Source organism: Lytechinus variegatus, chromosome 8 (genome assembly GCF_018143015.1).
Source record: "Lytechinus variegatus isolate NC3 chromosome 8, Lvar_3.0, whole genome shotgun sequence".
Classification (NCBI taxonomy): Eukaryota; Metazoa; Echinodermata; class Echinoidea; order Temnopleuroida; family Toxopneustidae; genus Lytechinus; species Lytechinus variegatus.
Genome location: NC_054747.1, coordinates 33,666,891 through 33,692,052, shown reverse-complemented (window position 1 = coordinate 33,692,052; position 25,162 = coordinate 33,666,891). Strand labels below are relative to the sequence as shown.

General features: G+C 36.8%; 1 protein-coding gene across 1 annotated transcript; it reads right to left on the bottom strand.

Moving 5' to 3' along the window:
- Positions 1-290: 290 nt before the first annotated feature.
- Positions 291-23,354, bottom strand: LOC121420397 (cystathionine beta-synthase-like). Its single transcript, XM_041615010.1, has 14 exons — positions 23,178-23,354; positions 18,622-18,813; positions 13,393-13,508; positions 10,005-10,139; positions 9,187-9,471; positions 8,427-8,518; positions 5,711-5,921; positions 4,841-4,946; positions 4,254-4,331; positions 3,504-3,638; positions 2,736-2,844; positions 1,886-1,970; positions 1,058-1,205; positions 291-842 (listed from the first exon to the last, which is right to left on the bottom strand). The coding sequence occupies exons 2-13, from the start codon at positions 18,741-18,743 to the stop codon at positions 1,090-1,092; spliced, it is 1,590 nt and encodes a 529-aa protein (XP_041470944.1). The 5' UTR covers positions 18,744-18,813; positions 23,178-23,354; the 3' UTR covers positions 291-842; positions 1,058-1,089.
- Positions 23,355-25,162: the final 1,808 nt, after the last annotated feature.

Genomic DNA, 25,162 nt, shown 5'->3' with positions numbered 1-25,162 from the left:
TATTTATTTTACCATAAAGGAAAATGAAGAAAAATTCCCCAACACATAATTTCATATTCTGCCTATTTTACATGTATTTAAAAAATGAAGAAGTTCTTTTAATAAACTAAAAGAAACATCACCATTCAATGTCTTGAATTTACTGCCTTGTAAACCAGTGAAAATATATTTGCTACAATCATATCCCTAACTTGATGTGTCAAAATGATCTCTTACATGTGCCAAATAATTGTCTTGGTATTAATCAGATTTACCACAAGAACAAGGCCGCATGCAAGGAAAGTTTTTACAGCACAAAAAATACCTTAAATATACATGTGAGGAAGTGGACTGACTAAGCTAATTTGAAAGGGTTTTTATTCAGAATGAACTGTGCAAAATTTCAGAAAATGTGCATCCCCACGACTCAGCAATGAAAATAATGCCTCCCTCACTGTGTACAGTTATGGACATGGAAAGCTAGAATAAATTGAAAATCACCAAGTTTTCCATTGACAAGTGACTGTCCAAATGAAATATGATTGACCACCGAAAAACTGTCGACGGTGCCTTGTGGCTGGTTCTGTGTGATGTCGTGGAGTGGAGTGACTTGTGTCTCATTACTCGTATTTCTTGACCATTTAAATTGTATTTGCTTGACCGTTTAAGGACCATTTACGGTGCCTTGTGGCTGGTTCTGTGTGATGCTGTGAAAGTTGAGTGACTTGTGTCTCATTACTCGTACTTCTTGACTGTTTAAATTGTATTTGCTTGACCGTTTAAGAACCATTTACGGTGCCTTGTGGCTGGTTATGTGTGATGTCGTGAAAGTGGAGTGACTTGTGTCACATTACTTGTATTTCCTGGGGGTGTTTCACAAAGATTTAAGTATGACTTAGGTCGCACTTAAATGTCGACGCGTACATGATATGCAACGCGCAATCTTATTGATCAATACGCAGTAGTGCGCGTCCTCTTGGCATGATCTGACCAATGCTGTCATGCCTTTTATACTACGAGCAACTAGACATTTAAGTGCGATTCTAAGTCATACTTAAATCTTTGTGAAACACCCCCCTTGACTGTTTAAAAATGTATTAGCTTGACCATTTAAGAACCATTTACAGTGCCTTTTGGTTGGTTGTGGGTGATGTGGTGGAGGAGATCGATTCGCGTCGCAATCCCGAAGATCATTTTCTTCTGTGCCACAGTCTGGCTCGCAGAGTCTGTGCGGAGAGAATACAATATTAATGACAATAATCATAATAACATTTGGAATGTGCTAATTCTGTATATCAATTGAAACACAGTCAGGCTCTACTACATCATGGTTCTCTCAGCACAGAAGAAACTGTTTACTATCAAAAAATTATTATCATAAATTCTTAAGGCCACCGCACACCTTACGACTCGACCGGTCGCGGACTGGCTTGCGACTGGGTGAGGGGAGAGGTGATTTCATAGCGCTTGTCAGCTTCACAGTCACAGACCGGTCAGAGACAAGTAGCAAGGAAAATCGGAAGGATTTGACATGTTGAATACTTATGACAAGCTCAATCCAACCTTCAGCCAATCAGACAGCAGAACGCGTATTATAATAAACAACGCGCATACGCAGTAGTAAGCGCAATTTCTCAGATGATATGCCATAAAGCAAAAAGCGCATGCTTGAGTCGGATCGCAAGGTGTGCGGTGTCAAGGCTTATGACTGCCTTGCGATTCATCTCCCCTCTACCAGTCGCAAGCCAGTCGGCTACCAGTCGGGTCGTAAGGTGTGCGATGGCCTTAAGTGCTGCGAGTCTTGCAGTGTGATTGCTATGAGTGCCAGAGAAAAGTGGTCATTATTAATATCACTAATTAGAAGTACTCTACAATTATAAACATGGGTAAAGAAATCCAAACTTACAGAGTCTTTGATCCTGTAGGATGAGAACGAAGTGATCGTGATCCAAATATCGAGACAAATTGCCCAAGGTTGTTTCCAAAGTTACCTGTAAAAAGAACAATAACAAAACACAAACCAATGATCATGTTACGATGGATGATGATGATGAAGGGAATTTCATAGAAAGGCAATACCATGTTAAAAAAAATCAAAGACCTGTGGGAGCTGATTTTATGTTGGGATATTAAATACCATTCTATATTCTATTCAACTCATTGCCTGACTAGAGTCACATACAAGACTGCCAAGTTCGACTCGAGACACATTCTACTCACAATACACACAGAGTGCATTAGGTCTATTGCTCATACACACATGCACAATATTGACGTGTGGATCGCATTATTCTCTGTACACACAAAGCTTTTCTTTACAATAAACCAATCAAAAGCTATTGTGAGCTGAATTAGCAAAGTTCATGCAAATGCACTCTACAGGTTGCATCATGAAATTAATGTGGCACAGAATTGATTCTATCTGTGGTGGGCAAAGATTGCATAAAATTACAACACTCGATATGCTAGCCAGAGTGATCTGCAAAAGAAGGGATCTATAGAATTAGAATCTTGTAGACCCCCCCCGAAAAATATGAGTAAATAAATATAAAACAAAGATGAAAACAATTACACAATAAGGCATTGAAAAAACATAAAAAATAATAATTGCAAAAAAATGTAATAAAGAAATAAAAACAAAATAATAATAAAAAAACATAGTCCCAGGATTTAATTTCAAATTTTTTCGCTAAATATTTTTTTTATATATAACTTCAGGGGAAAAACAAGTGCTACTGGTCTTTGTTCATACTCACTGTTTTAAATTGTTTATACAGGCAGTCAGCTACTGGTGTAGATGGCTTGCATTTATTAGCTAACAGCTGGGACATGAGACTACCAAGGGTGACCACTCCCTTCACATCACTGTAAATGAGAAGTAGATTACACAAAGTAGAGTATAAAATTAATACTTTAATTCAAATTAGGATATATATTTCAAATGATAGTTAAAGGAGAATGAACCACTTGAAGCAAGTTGGCTTGTATGAAAGAAGAAAAATGAAAGAATAAGATCAATGAAAGTTTGAGTGAGATTGGATAAGAAATACAAATATCATGAGCATTGGAATATCTATATCACTGATGCTACAGAGATCCTCCCCAGATCTTGTGACAGACTTGTTAAAAGAAAATATTAAAAAAAATGAAATATGGGCAAAAGTAATTGGAAAGTTGAATGTGTGAAACATCAGAAACCTTGGTCACACTGCCAAAGGGAAGATCAACAAAGCATTAGTGATCACAATATTCATATGCTCATAACTTATAACATATGTCAGTGAAAATTATGTTGTACCTCCAGTCTTCATGAACAACTTACACACAGACTTTATACCCAAAATCTTCTACCACAGGTAACTGGTCATAGCCATCACATATTTTCACTGACTATTTTGCTCTGAGCCAATCAGATGCAGGGATTTCTGTAGCTTATAACAGATGTCACAGAACAATTCGTTGCATGAAACACTCCCCATGCCTCCCTTGACCAGTCTTCATTAACAACTTTCAGACTGACTTACCCTGAATCTTCTACCACTGGTAACTGGTCATAGCCTTCTTTGTTCATGATATCAATAGCGTCCTGGCAACTGACCGTTTGGAGGACGGTCAATGGAGCTCCTAGCTTTAACATTGATATGGGCTGATTCCACCACCTAGACATGACACATTCAAAGTAATAGAAGTCAAAATTAAGTTTCTAATAATAAGCAAACATTATAGTAATACTCAAAATGAAAGATAAACAGCAAAATGTATTATCAATATGCTGAAGAGCGGGCCAAAAATTATCTTATTTTTATTTTCGTGGGCTACTTTTGACAAGTTACAGCCTAAATTGGCGACATTGGACAATTTCTAACATTGCCATCAACAGGATTTCCATTATTTCACATTACTTGCTTCCTGTTCTAGAACAAGTAGCAAGTAATATGAATGGTTGGAGTTTCATAAAGATGAAACAGTGGTTATAGTATAACTTTCTGGGAAAGTATTAAAAGTATAAGTCAGAGTAGAAGTATTATTAAAGTAAAAGTAAATTTAGTTAGTAAAATTATAGTGTAAAGAAATCATAAAATTGAATGTATAAAATTTTTGTTGCCAAAGAAGTTGTAGAAACTGTATTATCAAATCAAGACATTAGTAGAAGCTACAGTAGTTGTCAATAGAAAAATTGTTGCATAGTAAAATCCAGAAGAATTATCTGTTGTCATGTTAATACGAGTAGTAGAAGTAATCACAAGTACAATGTGGGAGTGATGTATTCTCACCAATGCTGTGGTGTGTTATCAACATGCTTGTCAATGAATTCCTTCTCAACCATCCAATCATCGGACAGAAACTTGGTCCTGACATAAACAAAGCAGATTAAACAAAATAATAAGACAACATTAACCATATGCATGCAGGCGTCATGATGGCAAGGCTCAATTTGAACATGTTTTGAATTGCGCAACTATTTTGATGTGATATAGTTTCATAATTATTTCTTGGATGTCAGCCAATAATTTATCATCCCAAATAAAGTTTTAGTGAATGATCCATAAGGATTCAAGTCTTTCAGTGTCATTCAAACAATTTTGGGTAACTTTGTAAATAAAAGGGCAATTCCACAAGATTTGAAAGTACATTTTAAATTTATATGATTTTACTTGAGTATATATTTGTAGTTGTGTATATAATTTTAAGTTTTTTTTGGGAAAATTGATATTTATATATATTTGTTTTTTTATTGTGCAGGGCCCCTTGGTATGCAGTATTGTAACTGAAAGGGCTACCCTGCTGAAATAAAATGGAAATAAATACAAAAGGGTAGATTGTTTCATGGGATTGCCAACAAGTAATACCAAAAACTCACATGTAATTCCTGACAGAATCTGGTAAAACCACAACACAGGTTTGACCTTCCCTCAGAGATTTGGCTGCTTCTAATGCACCACACATTGATCCACCACTACTACCACCTAAAAGGAAAAACAGAAAAAGAAGAAAAGGGATGATTGATATGGGTAATGAATCAGTGAATAAAAACTACAGAATTTGGAAACAAATCAAACAACTTATATGACCTCCTGAATACATAATAACCCCTTTTGAAGTCAATGTATTATTGACCTGGTTCCTAACTTTTAGAACCATGCCAATACTACATTGACTTCAATGAGGCTAATTATGTATTCAGGAGGTCATATCTACGGCCCCCATGGACCGATTCGCACCAAATTTTGGGAGTGGTGGTGTTTCATCATGCTCTTTCAAAATATGGTATTTAAAAATTCTAAAATACACACACACAAAAAAAAAATTGTGACGTCACCATTTCAGTACTCTACATAAGAGTTCCAGAGGTCTAATTCTGTGAGCAGTGTACATGATATTCCATTTTGAGATGTCCCTTACTGCATAGTGGAAGTGTATTGTAAACAAAGTACCAACTATTCTATTTTCTAAAAACAGGGTGATATCTTACCACATAGAAGTCCTTCCTCCTTTATCAATCTCCTGGATATCAGAAAGGATTCTTTATCTCCTATCTAGAAAAACATCCCTGACTATTTAGTGGACATGTCTTGAACACAATGCCCTGACTATTCCATTGTATAAAAACAAGGGTGATAGCTTACCACATAGGAGTCCTTCCCCTTTCTAGAGTAACATCCGTTGAATGGAAGTGTCTGAAACAATGCCCTGATTATTCCATTCTCCACAAAAAGGGGTAATGACTTACCACAGAGGAGTCCTTCTTCCTTGATCAATCTCCTCGACATCAAGAAGGATTCTTTGTCCCCTATCTTGAGCCACATATCAACGACTGTCCGGTCAAGGACAGTAGGAATGAAATCATAACCGGTTCCCTCCACCTCGTAGCTGGTGACGTCCGTCTCGTTTAGTTTCTCTGGTTGGGCAAGGATTGAACCTAAGGGATCAACTCCAACAACCTGCAGGGTAATCAATAGTTTACAAACCTAGGTGTCATTAAGGCCAGAATTCACAAAGATGGTTTTGAAAACCCATGGTTGAATCCATAGTTTATGCAGATTTCCTGTATAAGTTACGCTTAATTTACCGCGTATTGGGCGCGTGGGTCAAACATGTCCAATGCTAATGCTCGCTTTTGTCACAGTGTGCCAAATTGACGCCTGTTACCATGGTTAGATACGCTATTTTATTCACGAGTGCACTGTTTGAAGAGTGGACTCATGAATGAAAAAGCGTGGATAACAGCAACAAGAGTCAATTTGGTGTACTGTGACAAAAGTGCACATCAGCATTTGGCATTTTTTAATATACGCGGTAAAATAAGCATAACAGGAAATCTGAATAAACCATGGACTCAACCGTGGGTTTTCAAAACCACCTTTGTAAATTCGGGCCTATCTGTTCATCGACGAGTTCAAAGGTCATGAACTGAAGCCACTTTGGAGAGCGTTTCATGAAAGAATACGTCAGATTGTACATCCTACAAAGTCTGTTTTATCATACGATAGTAACAGCGCTTCTCAGCCAATCAAAATCAAGGAAAGTTGGAGCTGCCCAAATCCACCCATTGGATAACAGGGGGACTATACAGTGATCTCACCTCTCATTTTCATATTGCATTTTTTCCCCCCTTTCTTTCCTTTTCTCCTCTTTTTCATTTTTGTAATCTACTCCTTAAAAAATCAAAGAGGGGATGTTGCCTGATCTGCCCCCACCTGTTGTGCATTTGATTTAACCCTAAAAAGACTGGGCTATTTTGGAGGCTAGAAAAACTGGGGGGGGGGCCTTTTGGGCCCCCCCCTAAGATCTCGGCCGTTGGTCGTCCGATCGCAACCAAATTTGGCACACACATCTTTTGTCATGTCCTCTAAAAGAAAACATAGTCAAAATACTGATATTCATTGTATTTTTTAATATATGCATAATTAATTATGCGAATATGCAAATTTTTATCAAAAAATTGAATTTTTCATACTTTGGTACCTATTGCGGTCCATAAATTCCCGTTTCAAGGTTTTCAGCTGTAAGAAGAGGTTGTTTATCATGGAATTGTGTTGTTTCATGCTTGAATTATTAGATATGCTTATGCAAATTAGTAATTACTAAATATGCAAATAAGTACTCCGCATGCGTTATGTAGAGAAATACAATAATTGGCATGTTTTATTGCATTACACTCTCTTGCAATGAGACAAAGCAATCTTGGAAGATGCACAAGTGATGTGTTACATGTACACTAGCTGGTGAAAACAAAGCATAGGAGATATCACATAATTTATGCAATTTATATTCATAATTAATTATGCGAATATGCAAATTTTTATAAAAAAATTGAATTTTTCATATTTTGGTACCTATTGCGGTCCATAAATTCCTGTTTGCAAATTCTTGAGTATTCTAGATATATTTTGGGTTTGTGTAATATATAACTTATTCAATATCAATTATAGCATAATCAACTAAAGTGTGACATTACTTGTCTATTCAGTGTTTCCTGCATCCAAGAATATAGTTGTGCAAGCGATTCTGGTATTTTGCACTACTTTTCTTATGTTTTTCTTTTATTTTAATTTCTTATGTATTTCTTTATTTTGCATTTCTTATGTATTTCTTTATTTTTTTATGCAATGTTTTTCATTATTTTCATATCCTAGAACTGCTACTTGAATTCACAAGTGACATAATATAGAAAGAAACAAATAAAAATGTAGTTAGAAAACAATGTGTATAACATTCATTCAAATACCATACACATTACACACAAACGAATACAAATTTAAATTTCTTACGTGACATGTGATACGAAAATGTTACGTAACTCCGCAACCGCGGCATGGGGGTATACAAATTTGGTATCAAAAGTTGCGCAAAACTCAAGAGAAAAAAGTCATGAAATGGCGGTGCGAACGCTTCATGCGCAAAAAAGTTATCGCGATTTATGTACAGGGGGGGGGCCTAAAAGGCCCCCCCCCCCAGTCTTTTTAGGGTTAAACAGCACAGATACATGTGAGAGCACACTTTGGTCACTTTCTTGAAATCACAATTTTGTTTTTACCTTTATGAGAGTATATGTAAGAGGGCACACTTGGAAAACCATAATGAAATCACTATTTTTGTACCTTTATATGAGGATATATGTATGAGTTCATGCTTCAGGCATGTAATTTTATTTCTCCTTTTCATTGCATTCATCGATCAGGGCCCCAAACACAATCTTCAACATCAGATTCAACTTCAAGTTAAACAAAAACTTGGATGGAAAGATCCTTTGTTCATGCATATTCGATACTGTGGAATAAGCTTCCTGAAGTAATAGAAAATTGTTCCTCCGTGAAATCTTCAAAAATGTTCTTAAAACCCTATTTATTCACTTCTTAATTTCTTTATGTGCCCTGAGTGGATTTGGCACTTTATATGAAGTTGTATATATTATCATTACTAGTATCTAATGTCCTTTTTTGTACCTTAATGTGAGGGTTGAGTTCCTTGAGTTTCCTGCCAATACCGGTCACTGTACCTCCCGTTCCTGCTCCACAAACAACCATGTCTACTTTACCTGTAGTTAAAAACAATAGAGGGTAGCAAACAAGATTATGACAAGGTACATGATTTTTAATACTTTATGCATAGTATGTTCATTATTTTACCTTTTTAATTTGTATATTTGACATTGTTTTTAGAAAATGGTACAAAAGCAAAAAAAAAAAATTATAAGTATTCTTGTTTTTTCTAAATTCAGATTAGCTAACCTACACGTATGTTAGCTAATCTGAATTAAAAAAAAACATGTTCATTAATTAAACATAAATCGTTTATAAAATATAAACAATTTATGTTCATAAATCAATGTAAAAAACTTACGTTCATGAATTACTATTTTACATTTTTGAAAATATGATTTTCTGTGTAAAATGTACATGGGGAAAAATTCTTAAAGATAATATTGTAAATATTATCAATTTCCTTGTATTTTTACTTTGTTTGAATTTTTTTTGAATCTGAATAAAGGCCCCCAAAGCTTTTAAATAAGGTGATCTTGTATATTTACTCCTTGTGTTTTGGCAGAGGTTTGCTTTTCACATACAAGGTCCAAAGAAAAAAAATTGAACAAGCCAATATTGTAAAATTAACAATGCAAGAATATGTGGAAAATGGTCAAATATTGTGCAAAAATCCAAAATCTGTATACTCGAATGCTAGCTGGTACAATAAAACTATCCATACCATTGCACTGTTGCCAAATCTCTGTTGCCGTATTATCGTAGTGCGCTAACGGATTCCCAGCATTCCTGTACTGATCAAGAATCACAGAATTCGGTATCTCCCGGTTCAGACGCTGTGCGACACTGATGTGAGATTCGGGAGCATCGAACCTCGCGGATGTCGGTGTCCTTACAATCTCGGCTCCAAGCGCACGGAGGACGTCAACTTTCTCGTTGGACATCTTTTCCGGCATGACGATGATGCAGCGGTAGCCCTTGACGGCTGCTACCAAAGCAAGACCAATTCCTATACCATAAAAAAAGAACGGATAAAATACTGATGAAAGGAAAGAAAATGCAGGGTTTTGTTTTTTTGTTCTTTTCTCTCTCTCCCTATCTAAATTTGACTAAAAGTAGCCCCCAAAATGTTTTTTTCCTGGCCTGAATACAAGTCACAACATCTCAAAGCCAGTTCTCTCAGGCTCTCACAAAGTCTCAAAGTTTTGTACAATACAAACCCCAGGGGGGGGTAGTCAATTTACAACATGATACCTATGATCCCTATGTGCCACACTAAAGTCGAATAAAAGGAGGTCTGGAGCTATATAATGGTCTTGTAAATGGGGGTTTCTCAATGGCCCTTGAATCAATGATGGGTCCACACTGGAATGAGAAACCACATATTCGAGAGTCTCTGGAATGGGGATAAAAAGGGATTCCTATGGCTTTCTAAAAATTGGTGATGCTATGGAATGGAAATTTAGGCTGAAAACAAAGCCCGCATTGGCCTGAAATGGGAAGTTGTGAGGGCATGAAGTCTGGCGTCTCTATCCCCCTCACCTGTATTTCCTGATGTTGGTTCAATCAGTGTATACCCAGGTTTCAACGTTCCGTCCTTCTCAGCATCTTCCACCATCTTCAATGCGATCCTATCCTTGACACTACCACCGGCATTGAAAAACTCAGCCTTGGCCACTGGAGAAGAAAAGAAGAAATAAAGGCACATTCATGCACATGATGCAGAGCAGGGGGATCATAAAACAAAAGAATGAGTGGGGCATGAAAAACTGTTTAGAAAGGTTGGTTTGACCCCCCCCCCCCCAGAAAATCATGAATTCAATAACATGAAAAGTTGGATCACAAATCAGGCGAAATTATTTCTTTATGTCTGGAGGCTACTATTCACAACTTATGTCCCAAATTTTCAACACTGGATATGCTTATTGCTATGAAGGCTTCTTTTTTAAAAAAACATTTTAGGGGTACATTCCCCTAGCCCCTGTGTGATTTTTCCATTTTTACAGGGTAGCTGGTTCAATGTATAATAATAATAATAATATAATATATACTGATACATGTATATATACATGTAGCGCAGAAACTATGTGCATGTTCTACTGCGCTGCAATTTAGAGCTGGTGAGATGCTTGAAAAGAAAATAAGAAAAGGGGGTAAAGAAATGTATGGGAATTATTTGAACAGATAGGTTTTCAATTTAAGTTTGAACGTTTCTACTGATGGACAGGATCTAACTACATATGGCAAACCATTCCATAACTTTGGGGCTGCACAGTCAAAAGCACGATCTCCCAAAGTTATCTTTGTATTACGAGTGGGGATATGAAGAAGCACATTATCATGTGAACTACGCAGGTTGTGAGTAACATGTCAACTGATATGCAGATGCCCACTCTTGAGTGCATGCATGTTTGAAATGACTACCATCACAAATAAATTGAAAACGTAAATGCACGTCTTTTAGCTTTGCAAGTACATGTACAAAGTATTCATTAAAAAAATGCTTGTTATTCTCTTACTAAGCCTCCAATGTATCTTTCAGAGGATAATCACTTTTTGGGGTAGTATGCCTCAATTCCATCCTTGTTTTGAGCTCCCTTTCCCCTTTAATACATCAGTTCCATTGCAGATAGTTATGATTTTTTTGTATTGACAATGTTTTTATGATCTTCATGTACCATACATCCACTATATTACTTCTCCGCACATTTCTCTTTTAATATCACAATTGAAAATAAATGAGGCGAACTGCCTCCCCATTCATTACTTGTCTATAGTACTCTTCATGACCTTAGCCACAGGAACCTTCAACTACAACACAAACAAGAGGGAATGTAGAGCAATAATGTCAGCCGTGTTTGTATTCAAGAGGGCAAGTCTTCATCAATCTGGTGTACACACAAAGCATGTGGAAAAGTAGGAGTAAACATTGCATTCATTCACAAAGTCATCCACTATTGTCTGTTTACCTGCATGACTTAGCACATTGTGACACAGTACAGACCTATCTTATACCCCTTTCAAAAACCTATCCTCCAATTAGCCGCCTAAGAGTAATGTGGATAATTCAATAAAAATTGCGGTTAACTCTTGTCCTCCTCCAATTTTACGACCAAATTATGCTGCTATTAGCCGCATAATTGGGTTTATGAAAGGGGTATTACTTGCAGCAAAAGACATACATTCATGATGAAGGAAATACAGTATATGAGGACAACAGGCATATTTTCCACCCTGACAGCCCTGATTGCCCCTTAAATTCCACCAAATGCATGCTTTGAAGCAACCATTCTTTTTAGAGTTGCCCCTAGATTTGTCATGAAAGATTATTTAGAAAATCAATATTCTAACTGGCAGAATAAATTTGTTTTCAGTGCATATAATTGCTTGATGCCCCTTATCCCTTCATAAAATGAAAGAAATAGCCCCTGAACTTCTGCTATCACCCCAATGTAGAAGAAAAATACAGCCCCGCCATAAAAAAAGAAGATAATTTCCTACCCTGCTTACTTGGCGAAGCAGTCAAGTTTTCTAGGTGTTCATGTAGTGCATTACAATAGACACCTAGTCTGCAGGCACAGACTCATGTTTGACACTTTAACCAATCATACCATGTCTAGAGTGAAGACTAGCCACCAAACCCTCATGTCACCTATTTGGTATAGGCAGCCACAGTACATAGTGAATCTAGTCTTACTACTTCAGACTCTCCATCATGCACTGTGCGAACGACGCAAAACCAAAGGTCTGTACCTGCAGACTAATCAAACCCTTTGCAAAACTTGGTCTTCAGACATCCAACAGAATAGCGATAATGCTACATGGTCCAATAGTGTTCCGGTTTTGTTTTTTTCATCTTTTTAATATATGCTCGTCATTGATTGGTTTTCCACATGTTCATTTTTTTTTGCTTGGATGTTCTATTTAATTTTGTTTTAATCATATCTATCTATCTATCTATCTATATGTATCTATCTATCTATCTATCCATCCATCTACATGTAGTTGAACCTTGTCACGTGGGGTTAACAATCCAAGCACTCCCCTCCTGTGTCTTTGCACATAGGAGAGATAGTGTTTTTATACACCTGTGTACACTTGTAAAAATCCCTTGTAAGATCCTCACTGAATCCTGGATGGCAAGCTGTGTCAAGCCCCACCCCTCTCTTCCCTTTTGTTGAGGCTTGGTCACACAGCATGTGCATTGCATGTTCCCAGTTGGTCCATTCCTTGCTTTGTGTGGATGGCAAATTTGACCCCCCCCCTCTCCAGCCCCCACCTCAAATGAGTTTTAAATGACCCTGTTGGATATGTCATATGCCAGCCGATGGTGCTTCATTCTAGAGTTCAAGTCTACTTGCTCATACATGTACATTCTTCTCAGAATGCATCAAAGAAAAGCAGAGTGTAACTCTGTATTCATGTCTGGCAAGCAGAATTATTTTTGAACTCTTTTAATCATAATTACACAATCATTATTACCATAATTATTGATAATTATTTTTATATCTATCCGTCTATCTGTGATCTATTATGGGATTTGCTGGTTGCGATTAATGTTATACATGTATGTCCATGTAAGCGTGAGAGCTCTCCACATGAAGCCTCTTTCATGTGTGACTCAATATTACAATACACTGTATTTGTGTATTTGACACTTACCCTTCTATTCAGAAAATGAGAAGGCTTTTCTACACAGCAGGTCCACCTTTTGCTTTCTTCTTTTGGGGTGGGGTGATGAGCTTATTAAATTCACGAGCAAATGATAGAGTGCAAAATAGAAAACAACTAGCCCACTTCATCCCTGAGGGAACAATACTCTGGTTAACGGCTTTCTTGCACAGACTTCAGCAATTTCAGCAATTTTACAGCTTGAGGAGATTGGGGTTTAATTCAAGATTCTTTACTTCAAGGGTGTATTAAGACTTACATATTTGGCACTTGAGACCCGTCCCCTTTGTAATGCTGTTGATGCGGACAAGGGGGGTGTTTCCGATCATCTTCAAGACATTGGGTTGAGTTCTCTCACGAATCTTATTGCTCTCACTGAAAAAAATTTAGAAAATTTATCGATCCAGTTAATAATTATAACCTATTTGCAAATGATCTACAATTCCTCACATGTCTATGGAATTTTATTTAATATTCTGAATTTGTAAATCAATAATAAGAAGAGGAGCAAGAGAAAGGAGATATGCTGGGGAAGAGAGGTAAAGAGAGAAAGGAAAAGAGAATGGAGATGATGAAAAAAAGGGGAGGATGATGAGGAGATGAAGATAGAGTAGAAAGAAATATGAAGAAAGAAAAGGAAAAAAGGTGGAAAAAAGAGAGAAAACCAAAATCTAACCATAAAAGCAAAATAAATTCTATCACATAAAATAATAATACAAATACTTGGCCAGTTTATCAATGTCACATAAAAATCTGTATGTATGAATACTTTTTTTTTTGCTTATACATGTAGTTGCTATACATTATGTACTCTCCTGTGACCTAGGTGGCTCCTCAATACAAAAGCTACACATGTACATGAAGTGCATTAAAAACTTGTCATAACAAATGAGATTTATATGGCATGACACTGGTAGTATTCATGTATGGAGCTGGTAGCTCCATGGTTTATTAGAGGAGTGTGCTCTCTATGAATTTCAATTGCGAACTACTGTAATGTTTAATCATCCAAACCTCCCCCCTACCCCACATGTATTTTTCCCCCAGCCAATATCTAATCAATGGATTCAATCAATATTTCCCACACAAATGAGTGCACATTCCCCCTCCCAAGGAACTTCCATTCACGCTCTGTGTGAGGTTCTTTATCATGATCTATAGGCCTACATACATTATCTTGAAAATCAAAGTGCAAATAAGGCCTATGAACAAGGATGGGAAAGAAATATTGGGGGGGGGGGAGAGAAGGGACTTGTCAGCTTGGAAGTTTCATCTATCAAACAGAATCAATGAGAAAACTAATTTTCTTATGTGTGTGTGTGTGGGGGGCGGTAGCCCTCAGCCCTGGTCTATTATCACCTTGACTATAAAACAAAAGAACCCCCCCCAAAATGCAACGAAAAAAGGACCGAAGGGCATTTTTAATATGAAGCCCAAGAAATTTCCACCCCCCAATTATTTTTGCAATGAACACAAAAGATAATTTTCAATTCTATCCTTGAAATGCAGTGCTCATAACAGCTGCTCTGCTAAAGCCAGGTTAATCATGCTACATTTACTATAAAGTGCTATTGGAGACTTCTGATAATGTACATGTATTAGTAATTAGGCACCATTAAAACATGTTGAACAGAAACAGGATCTCCCATGCAGAAAATACTAATGACCCCCCCCCCTAGATTATTGTCAATCCCTTATTACTGTAGATCTACATATACCGTAGTATCTTGCTATGGAATGACTTGACATGAACCTAAAATATGGAATGTAGATTTACTGTCAAACACACAGATAAAGTCAGTCTTATGACAATCTTTGACACTGTAAACAGACGTCAGTTTACTCAGAGTGGGCCGGGCTCCTAAAACACACATTTTATTTTGCAATTTCATTCACTGCCATCGTTCTTCATAAATTTGTCTTACGATAGCCAGTGCAAACATTATTCAGTCTAAAGTAAAGATAATATGAACAACGATTGGTGTCACTGAATAGGCATTTGGATGGTGATAAATTACTTACAGTATAGAATCAAGTTTAACTTTTGGGGATGAAATGGCATTTATTTTTTTATTGGAAAACAAATCCTAAACAATTTACGACTCTTTATTTTAGAATTGAGTGATAATTATAAAAGCTATAAAGTTACCTTTTCCACATGCGTTATAGCATACAGTGTAGACATAGTACTCTAACTTTTTTTTTTAAAGTCCTGTGAAATCCAGTATGTCATCTGAATCCTTTTTCATTTCAATCAACTATTCTTTCCTCCTTCCCTTCCCTCCTCTTTCTTCTCCTACCTTCTCTTTCCCTCCTCTTCTTTTTTTTCCTATTCCTCCTCTGCCACCATCTCCTCCTCCTCTTTCATTATACATGTACTGTTAATATCAATTCATTATTATTCTTGATTATTGGATGATTATCATTTACACTCCTTTGAATCACTCTCTCATGATATTTTTCATTTTCCATAATCACCCTACTTGAACAATGGAAAATTCTTCAATACATGTAGGTCTCATCATCCATATTCAAATAAAATTTGGATATCATCATCAAGTAAAATATGACTGCGTTATCTATTCGCTGACTTCGGACAGCTGTTTCGTTGATAATGTCCAATAATGATAACCGACGATTGTCAATAACAGAATAATTTTGGATACGAAAGAGAAATATTGTATGGTGTTGCACGTTATCAACTGATGAAAATAGAATTGTGTCCCAATGAGCAACATACATGCATGTACAGGTATTAATTTCATGACTATGAATTGAACGAATGCCATATACAGTATGTACTTTTAAGGTATGTAGTTATTAGCTCAGCGTGTACATGTACATGTAATTAAAGAGCTTGACCTAATATTTCTAGTGGCCTGCAAGAATCTGCCTGGTTGGTCTATAATTTTCTTTTGCCTCTTAATCAAATTTACAATAACCAATTATGATAAATCAATTAAATTTCCTGGCTTGTAAAAAAACACTAAGAGAGTCTACACCAGCATGTGTACATGTACATGCAGATATTATGCTAGACATATAACAGAGTCTGCAGAACGAAAAAGAGAAAGAGAGCGGGGTGGGGGGGGGGGGGAATTGATTGTAGTGAGCGGGATTAAAGCAGTTGATATAACAGACCTCTATATCTTTAACAAGTGGAATGCCTCTGGCCGTCTCACCTGCATCACGCCATTCAACATAGCAGCATTGCTGAATTTGAAAACTACTACATGTATAACTCGCACAAGATGTTCAGTGATACTTGGTTACTCTTATTTCCACGTTTTATGAAGTCTAGACCAATACATGTAAGATGGTAATTCAACAAATACCCACAATGTGGCCAAAATTCATTGACCTCACATGACCTTTCACCTTGATCATGTGACCTGAAACTTGCACAGGATATTCAGTGATACTTGATTACTCTTATGTCCAAGTTTCAAAAGTCAGATCAATAAACTTGCAAAGTTATGATGGTAATTCAAGAGATACCCCCATTATGGCCAAAGTTCATTGACCTTTGAACTTGGTCATGTGACCTTACATGCGCACAGGATGTTCAGTGATACTTGATTACTCTTATGTCCAAGATTTATGAACTAGACCAACATACTTTCAAAGTTATGATGGTAATTCAACAAATACCCCCAATTCGGCCAAAGTTCATTGACCCTAAATGACCTTTGACCTTGATCATGTGACCTGGAACTTGCACAGGATGTTCCGTGATACTTGATTGACTTTATGTCCAACTTTAATGAACTAGGTCCATATATTTTCTAAGTTATGATGACATTTCAAAAACTTAACCTCGGGTTAAGATTTTGATGTTGATTCCCCCAACATGGTCTAAGTTCATTGACCCTAAATGACCTTTGACCTTGGTCATGTGACATGAAACTCTAATAGGGTGTTCAGTAATACTTGATTAACCTTATGGCCAAGTTTTATGAACTAGGTCCACATACAGGTACTTTCTAAGTTATGATGTCATTTCAAAAACTTAACATCAGGTTATGATTTGATGTTGACGCGCCACCACCGTCGGAAAAGCTGCGCCTATAGTCTCACTCTGCTATGCAGGTGAGACAAAAACATCATATTTTTCTTTTCCAGGGCAAATCGACCTCCGTTTTTGTCTGGATAACATTTAACTAAAAATAAGAATTAAAGTTTCAACACATGATTCTTAAACATTCTCTCGTCAGTTCATGAAGTTTGTCAAAGATATGAACAGGATATCCGTTGATGACTAATTTCATGATACATGCAATTGACAAACATTCATGTGTAATCACCACTGTTGCTCAGACGGATTTTCTTGCAAGCCATACAAAGATGACTTGCATTAAAGATTACGTGGATTTCGGTGGCCAAACCCAAACACAAGATATTGACACAGTAAATACACGTAATAGTTTATAACATCAAAGATTAAACAGAAAGACAGTACTCAGGCAGTTACATGTATAAGTTTAAAGATAAATTCCAGTTTTGGTAACTATCTCAAATTGACTTTTGACAGAATCTAATATAACGACCACGCAAGTGTCTGTTTGTATGAATATAAATATATGTGCCAAAGGATTCTGGGAGAAATTGTGTAATTGCTGAGAAATAAGCAAAATAAGCGCAGATTCGGTCACTTCCGTCGGGTCTTTATTCTAGCAATAATACACTGTCCCACGTGTACCTACATGTATCTGTGTTAGTGATCTTCAGTGTGAATGTTTTTCAGCGTAGATTTCAAGATTTCACAAAGTTCAGTTTATGTAACTGTACCAGATCTAGATCCTCGATGATATTCTGACAATTAAGCCTGGTTTTACATACTTTCTCATGAAATCAGTGTTTACTGCAACTACTGGAATTTCTCTTTAACTGTACTTCAAAATGTGCAAATTGGGAGAGTCCAATAATTACAATAATTTCTGGTGAAGTCATATACTATCTCTCATTGCTTTTCTTGATAAATAATAATATATTTTTTTTGCATTTGTTGCTGCATTTGTAAGGATTCCCATCTCAGATTACTCTGAAAAAAGTGAAAAAAAAAAAAAACAGACTTGTCAACATAATCATGTTAGATTAAAAAAAATGTCAGTACGGTAATGAACTTACATGTACATGTATGAAAATCTTTTGTTTTTCATCCAACATATCAAAATAAATTTCGTTCTATCAGACTATTAGAATGTTGAATCTTGTTTGGTTGGTCCTTCTTATTTACTATTTTTGAAGGCATATAATTTTGGGAAAAGTTTAACAAAAGTTACCAGCATTCAGCACTGACAAGTAGTTCTTATGAAAACAACTACACAGGCACAGACCAGCATTTCTTTAATAGCTACATTAATGTATGAATAAAAACAAATAATCTCACTTAAAATTTTCAGTCGTCAGGGTTGAATGTTTAGTCAGTGCCGAGTGCTGAAAAAATGCCCCAACGCTTGTTTAGAGGGGGGTGGGGGTTATTCAGTACCTCATATCATGTCTGTGGGGGCTCTTCCCTTTCTCCATACCAAGATGCCAAGTGCAGCGGGAGGGTAGGTCCGGGGCAACCCAATGATTATCAACCCCTCCATTCTGCGGTGTGGTTGTCATGGTAACAAGCCTTTCTGTCCTCAAATTGACTTCTCAAGTGATTCACTGCTTTATAATGTAGGCACAGAACCTGGAGAAAAACAGTGTACATGAACATTAAAAAAAAAAAGAGAGAAAAAAATGAATAATTACTGACACTAGCAGGACTTGTATCTTCTGCAAGTTGCCTATTAAAGGTAAATGCCAGTTGTGGTAACGATATCAAAATTAGTTCGTACGGAATCCAATGAAATGACCACCAAAGTGTCTGTTTGTATAAAAAAAATATGTCCCAAAGGATTCGGGAAAAATTGTGTAATTGCTGAGAAATTAGCAAATAAGCGCAGGATTCGGGTCAAGCGTCGGGCCGACATTCAGAGCAATAATAATACACTGTCCCAAGTGCGCTTATCTGTGTTGGTGATCTTCAGCGTGAACATTTTTCAGTGTAGATTTCAAGATTTCACAAAGGTCAGTTTATGTAACTGTACCAGATCTAGATCCTCGATGATATACTGACAATTAAGCCTGGTTTTACAGACTTTCTCATGAAATCAGTGCTTACTGCAACTACTGGTACATGTATTTCTCTTTAAGTTTGTATTACTGTAAGGGGAAGTTCACTCTGAAAAATAGCAGAAAAAATGTGCAATTTTGTTTTAAATGTATTGTATTAGAAAATCATAAATGTATTAAATTGTAATGTATGGTATCCAAGGTTCAAAATGGATGCCATCAAAATTTGAGAATATCCCAAGAAAAACAAATAATACCCCTTTCACAAACCCAATTATGGGGAATAATATCCCCATAATTTGGATTATGCGGATAATATCCCCATAATTTGGTTGTAAAATCGGAGCGGGACCAGAGTTATCCGCATTATTTCGATGCTGCAATTATCCGCATAATACATGTAGCAGCAATGCAGCATTGGGACCAGATTTTGGCTTTGTGAACGCATTTCCAAAGTAATGCTGATAATTGCCATGGTGTGGTCACAAAAGGTCACTATGTTCCAACACAACCCCATCGGAGGGGGTGTGTGCAGTTGCCATGACAATTCTCCGCCTTTTTCAGGTCGGGCGCTCGTAAAAAAATAGTGCGGATTATTTTCAGAGTTTGTGAATGCAATTTTTATTGAATTATCCGCATTACTCTTAGGCAGATAATTGGAGGATGGGTTTGTGAAAGAGGTACATGTACATGTATGAGCTACATGTGATGCCAGAATTTAATGGTCAAGTCCACTCCAGGAAAATGCTGACTTGAATAAATAGAGAAAAATCAATCTAGCATAGTGCTGAAAATTTCATCGAAATCAGATGTAAAATAAGAAAGTTATGACATTTAAAAGTTTCGCTTATTTTTCACCAAATCAGTGATATGCACAACTAGGTGAGTAGGTCGATGATGTCCATCACTCAATATTTCTTTTGTTTTTTATTGTTTGAATTATACAATATTCCATTTTTTATAGATTTGACAATAAGGGCCAACTACATGTAGACTGACAGAACTATATGGTATCACACAATGCTAATTCCACATGTTCAGGGAGGAATTAATCGTTATATCACTTGACAATAAGTAAAAAATTAGAATATTTCATATAATAAAATACAAAAGAAATAGTGAGTGGATGACGTCATAGTCTCCTCATTTGCATACAGGTAGGATGTGCATATAACTTCTTTGTGAAATTAAGCGAAACTTTAAAATGTCTTCATATTTTACATCCGATTTTGATGAAATTTTCAGTGTTATGCTTGTTGGATTTTTCTCTTTTTATTCAAATCAACTTTTTGTTGGGGTGGACTTGTCCTTTAAGCACCTGCCTTTTCAGGATGAGGAATCAGAAGATGGTCTCAATGTATTATCAGCTCTAGGTGATATGATTGAAGTTGATGCAACATAGCGCTTCATGTTTCTAAGTGCTGCATACTATTACTCCAGCTTTAGCATTCAAGGAATCGTACCGGGTACCCATTTACTACACCTGGGTGGAGAGTGGCAAATGTAGAAACCAAAAATGGGCTTCTGACCTCAGTGATGAGTGAGATAAAATTTTGGGTGGAAAAAATTATGTTTTTGTTGGTGTTGTTTCTTTACTCTTTTGCAAAGCAAGAGAGTCTCCCATATTGGCCGTGCACCTAACACCTCTACTGTCCGTGTTTATATATGGGGAGGGTTTCAAGGCTCCGTGATGTAAAAGTATAATCATCACAGAGTCCTCAACAAGGCTAGGTCTTGAGTGACCAAAAGCTTCAGTCTCTGTATTTTGGTTGTTCCGCTGAACTACATGTACATTGGCTTCACTCACCATACATAGACTGAAGAGCTTGTGGGCCCGTGGCTACAGACAACGTACAGTATAGTCATAGTGAACTAGCGTTTTATAGATCGCGATTTAAAACTGTTTTTTGAGTGAAATTTACTGTTTCATGGTTTCCATTATCAGGGAAATATAAATAACTTAAGTAATTGCATACCTTGGACCGGAGTTATTGAAAAAAATCCACTGGATTATTGAGAAATCTGTCATCTAAGACATTTTCACCTGACCTGACGGTTTTTCTTGCAAGTTGCCATCTTGAATGACGTCATTATCATTATTAACTTTATAAATGTCTCGATATATAGCGATTATAACTATCATCGTTTGTCTTTGAGTAGTGTATCGTATTATTGTACTCGTACATTGCCTTGTAAGTGTGCTGGTGGTAATGCAATATCGATATCACTCACACAACATGAGAGGGTAGTAATACTAACCTCGCACAACGCATGTGGTTTCATAGTGGACTTTGACGTTTTCATTCATCACACGAATGTGAGGGAATGAAAAAAGCCAAACGTTTCAGTATTTCTCCACTATGGTATTCTTTTTTTAATGATTTAAGTTTGTTTTAAAAATGAATTGGAAATTATTTATAAAAGTGTTTTTATCGCTTACCTCCAAGTCTCAACCAGGATACTCCGTTCGATCCGTCCTTAATACTGCGGTGGAAAGTACGCAAACAACAATCGAAAAGCAATTTTTCGTATCGAACATTCTCAATTCAAGTCGTCAGCGCATAATAGGAAATTGTACCAAAAATCAACAGGTTGCATCTCATGTATATACTTATTGGTAAAGTACGCCATCTTTTGACAAGATGATGATGAAAGTGGATTGAACGAGCAAGAAAATAATGCTGATCGCCTAGAATGCAGCTAGCTTGCAACACCGTAAACAAAGGTACGGTAGGCACTTAAGAACCAAGTTTGAAAGGACACTCGTAAAATTACGTCACTCTCGCGATGAATATTCATTAGATCGTGGTCGTGCGTGTTCAATACAAACTCTCTGCATGCATGCACTCAGTGTGTATTGAACACGCACGATCTAATGAATATTCATCGGCGAGAGTGACATAATTTTACGAGTATCCTTTCAAACTTGGTTCTTAAGTGCCTACCGGCTTTGTGAATAATATCGCGCGCCCTCTTTAGGCAAAAGTTGATATCAACGCTGATCCAGAGGCATCTACGTGAAGATCACGAAAAATGCTCTTATTTTATTAAAAAAAACAGCAAAGAGAATTCAACAAACGATCCATATGGTTCGGTAAGTGTCATAGCGTAATTATAATTCTTAGCTACGATGTAAAGTCATAGTTATTTTAGTAAAAAGGGTGTGAAAGATTCGCGTGCACCAGGTGCATATGAATCCTTCACACACGAGACGATTTGAAACCATGAGTGTATGAATCCTTCACACACGAGACGATTTGAAACCATGAGTGTATCGATATCACATTCGTAAATTGTTGACGCCCTCTCCATTCGTTTGTAAATATTTCATAGTTTGGCTGCCATTTTGATAGTTTTTCCTGTGACTGTGTCTAACCCAACTAAGATAAACATCGGTAAACGTAAAGTATAATTTTCATGCCTTTTCATCTATGATCTAGCCTATATCGTTTAAAGTATTTTAAAAATGGAATATCAAGCATTGAAAGTTTGTAGTTTATAAACTCTTGTAAATTCGATGTGTAAAATTACACCCAACTGTGGACATGGTGGACAGTGGATTGACAAAAGTGAGGGTGTGACCACCTTGCCTTGTTCATTGACATTGTCATTGAATGAGTGGGTGTGACAACACATGCGAGCCCACATGAACACTTTATCGTCGGTGAATGGGGATTACAGTAAAATGTCAGACATTGTTGAATAAATCGCCAGAAACGACGGTTATTCCTGTGTAGGTCTTGAGGCTTTTAAACACTGAGTCTCAGCAGCATTCACATTCATGAGCCAGGCATAGACCCCGGCCGTGCCCCCGGCCGGCCGGCCCCGGCCCTTCCCAATCCCAAGACAAGTCAAGATTCTTCATCATGCCAACAGTCACACAAACACATGGTCATGGAAAACACACGACTAGGCCTACAATAAAACAAATTTACGAACCTTTTCGCCGTTATACCATACGGTACTCTGCTAGGTCCTATGATCAGAAAAATCCCTCAAATCTGATGAACATGAGGTATCAAAATCATTTATTTACGATGACGCAATTGTTCGTCGATTCCTGACTGACAAAACAAACGTATGTCGTAGGCGTAAATGCAGTCTATAAAATGTAAACGTACGTTAATTCGATTCGCCACTGCCACGCGCACGTACGATGCATGATCTCGTATCGTAAAGACTTGGCAACAACAAACAAAATCTTTGTTTCCCGCTGCGGATTTGTTGTTATTTTGCCAATATAATTATCTAAAGAGATCCTATTTCATAGTTGGCAGATTAATTGACCTATGTTCATATACTTTTTAAAAGTAAATTTAAATTCCAATTAAGATTTTCTTTTCTTATTAACCCGGGGAAGAGGGGGGGGGGGGGCACTCGGATGATAGACACACCCATACGCGACCCCATGGCTTCATTGGCTTATTAATGTTTCTCAATTGGATAATCTAACGGTTATTAATTTTTTTTTATATTCCAAAATAAACACGTTCAATGTGGAGAGAAGGGGAATAGAAGAAAGACGAAGAAAATATGATTTGATTTTATTCTATTTTATTTCTGCGTTCATGATAAATATGCAATATGACATACAAAGGTAATACATTCAAGTTTTACAAAGCAATATTACAATCGTCATTATAATTACAAGCAATAAAAAATAAATATTGACAAGATGCATTATTCACTTGATAGAAAATATCATAGTTAAAAAGAATGCAGGAGACGCCACCATAAAAGAAAATTAAGAAAATAAAAGTGAATGTTGTAAAATTTTAGCTGCGTGCAGAGTGGTATTTAGAGCAGGATTTATGAATGGGAGGGGCAAATAATTAAACCCGTCAATACAGGGGCGGCGGAACCGAGGGGGGGGGCACTTGCCCCAATAATTCGTTGTAAGAAAAAATGCCTTTTTTCAAAATGAAGTGTGCCCCTTTTCGAAATGTAATTAATTTTTTAGAAATGATGTATTTTTTGAACTCGCTTCGCGCTCTCATCATTGCTTAGTAAGGTACACATTCTTTCCTTGGTTAAGAAAATGCTTAGAATGTCATTTTTTACGTTAGAATATCATAAATTTTGGGTACACGTTTCCGCTCGCATCAGTTATTGTTTAATAAGGTACTAATTTTGTTCTTGGTTACAAAAAAAGTTTTTAGGATGTCCAGTTTTCAGGTTGGAATATTACAAATTTTCAGCTCGCGCTTCGCGCTGGCATTATTCGATTGGTTAACTTCATGTGTATCCTATTATTTGGTCGTTAGAAGCAGTCCTTATCAGGTCCCTTTTCTGGTCAGTATATTGAAAATTTCAGCTCGCGGTTCGCGCTCGCGTCAATTCTTTACTTAACTTCTTCATGATAACAAAAACTCCATGGAATATTTAATTTTCTTGTCTTTTTAAATGAAATGTCCAAAAGTTTGAGCTTGCGAATCGCGCTCGCAACGTCTTGCGAGGGAGCCCTTTCAATAGTATAATGAGCGTCATATTAACCAAAAAGCGAGTTTCACAACTTTAGATTACTACAAAATACACAACTAGGCCTACTTCACGCAGATGATAATCTGATGGTAAAAACATCCATTTGCACCAAAATCCGATGCCAATTTCTGGTACAGAAGTGTCCTTTGTTGGCTTTGCCCCCAAACGAAAATACGTTCCACCGCCCCTGCTTCGATATGATGCAAAAGAGAAAAGAACAGAATAAGAAAGAAAGGTCTAATCCCAAGTCACGAGGGAATTCCCCCTCTGTAGAATATACATTGTGCTTATGTGTTTACGTGTGCGAGGGTGTGTGTGTGTTGGGGGTGGTTCAGTAGCGTAATGAGCCCCCAAAATGAAGGGGTCAGATATGGGGGACTATATAAATCTGCGAAATGGCGAAACGAGCGTGGAAAATACATGTACATGAAAATCCAATTTTG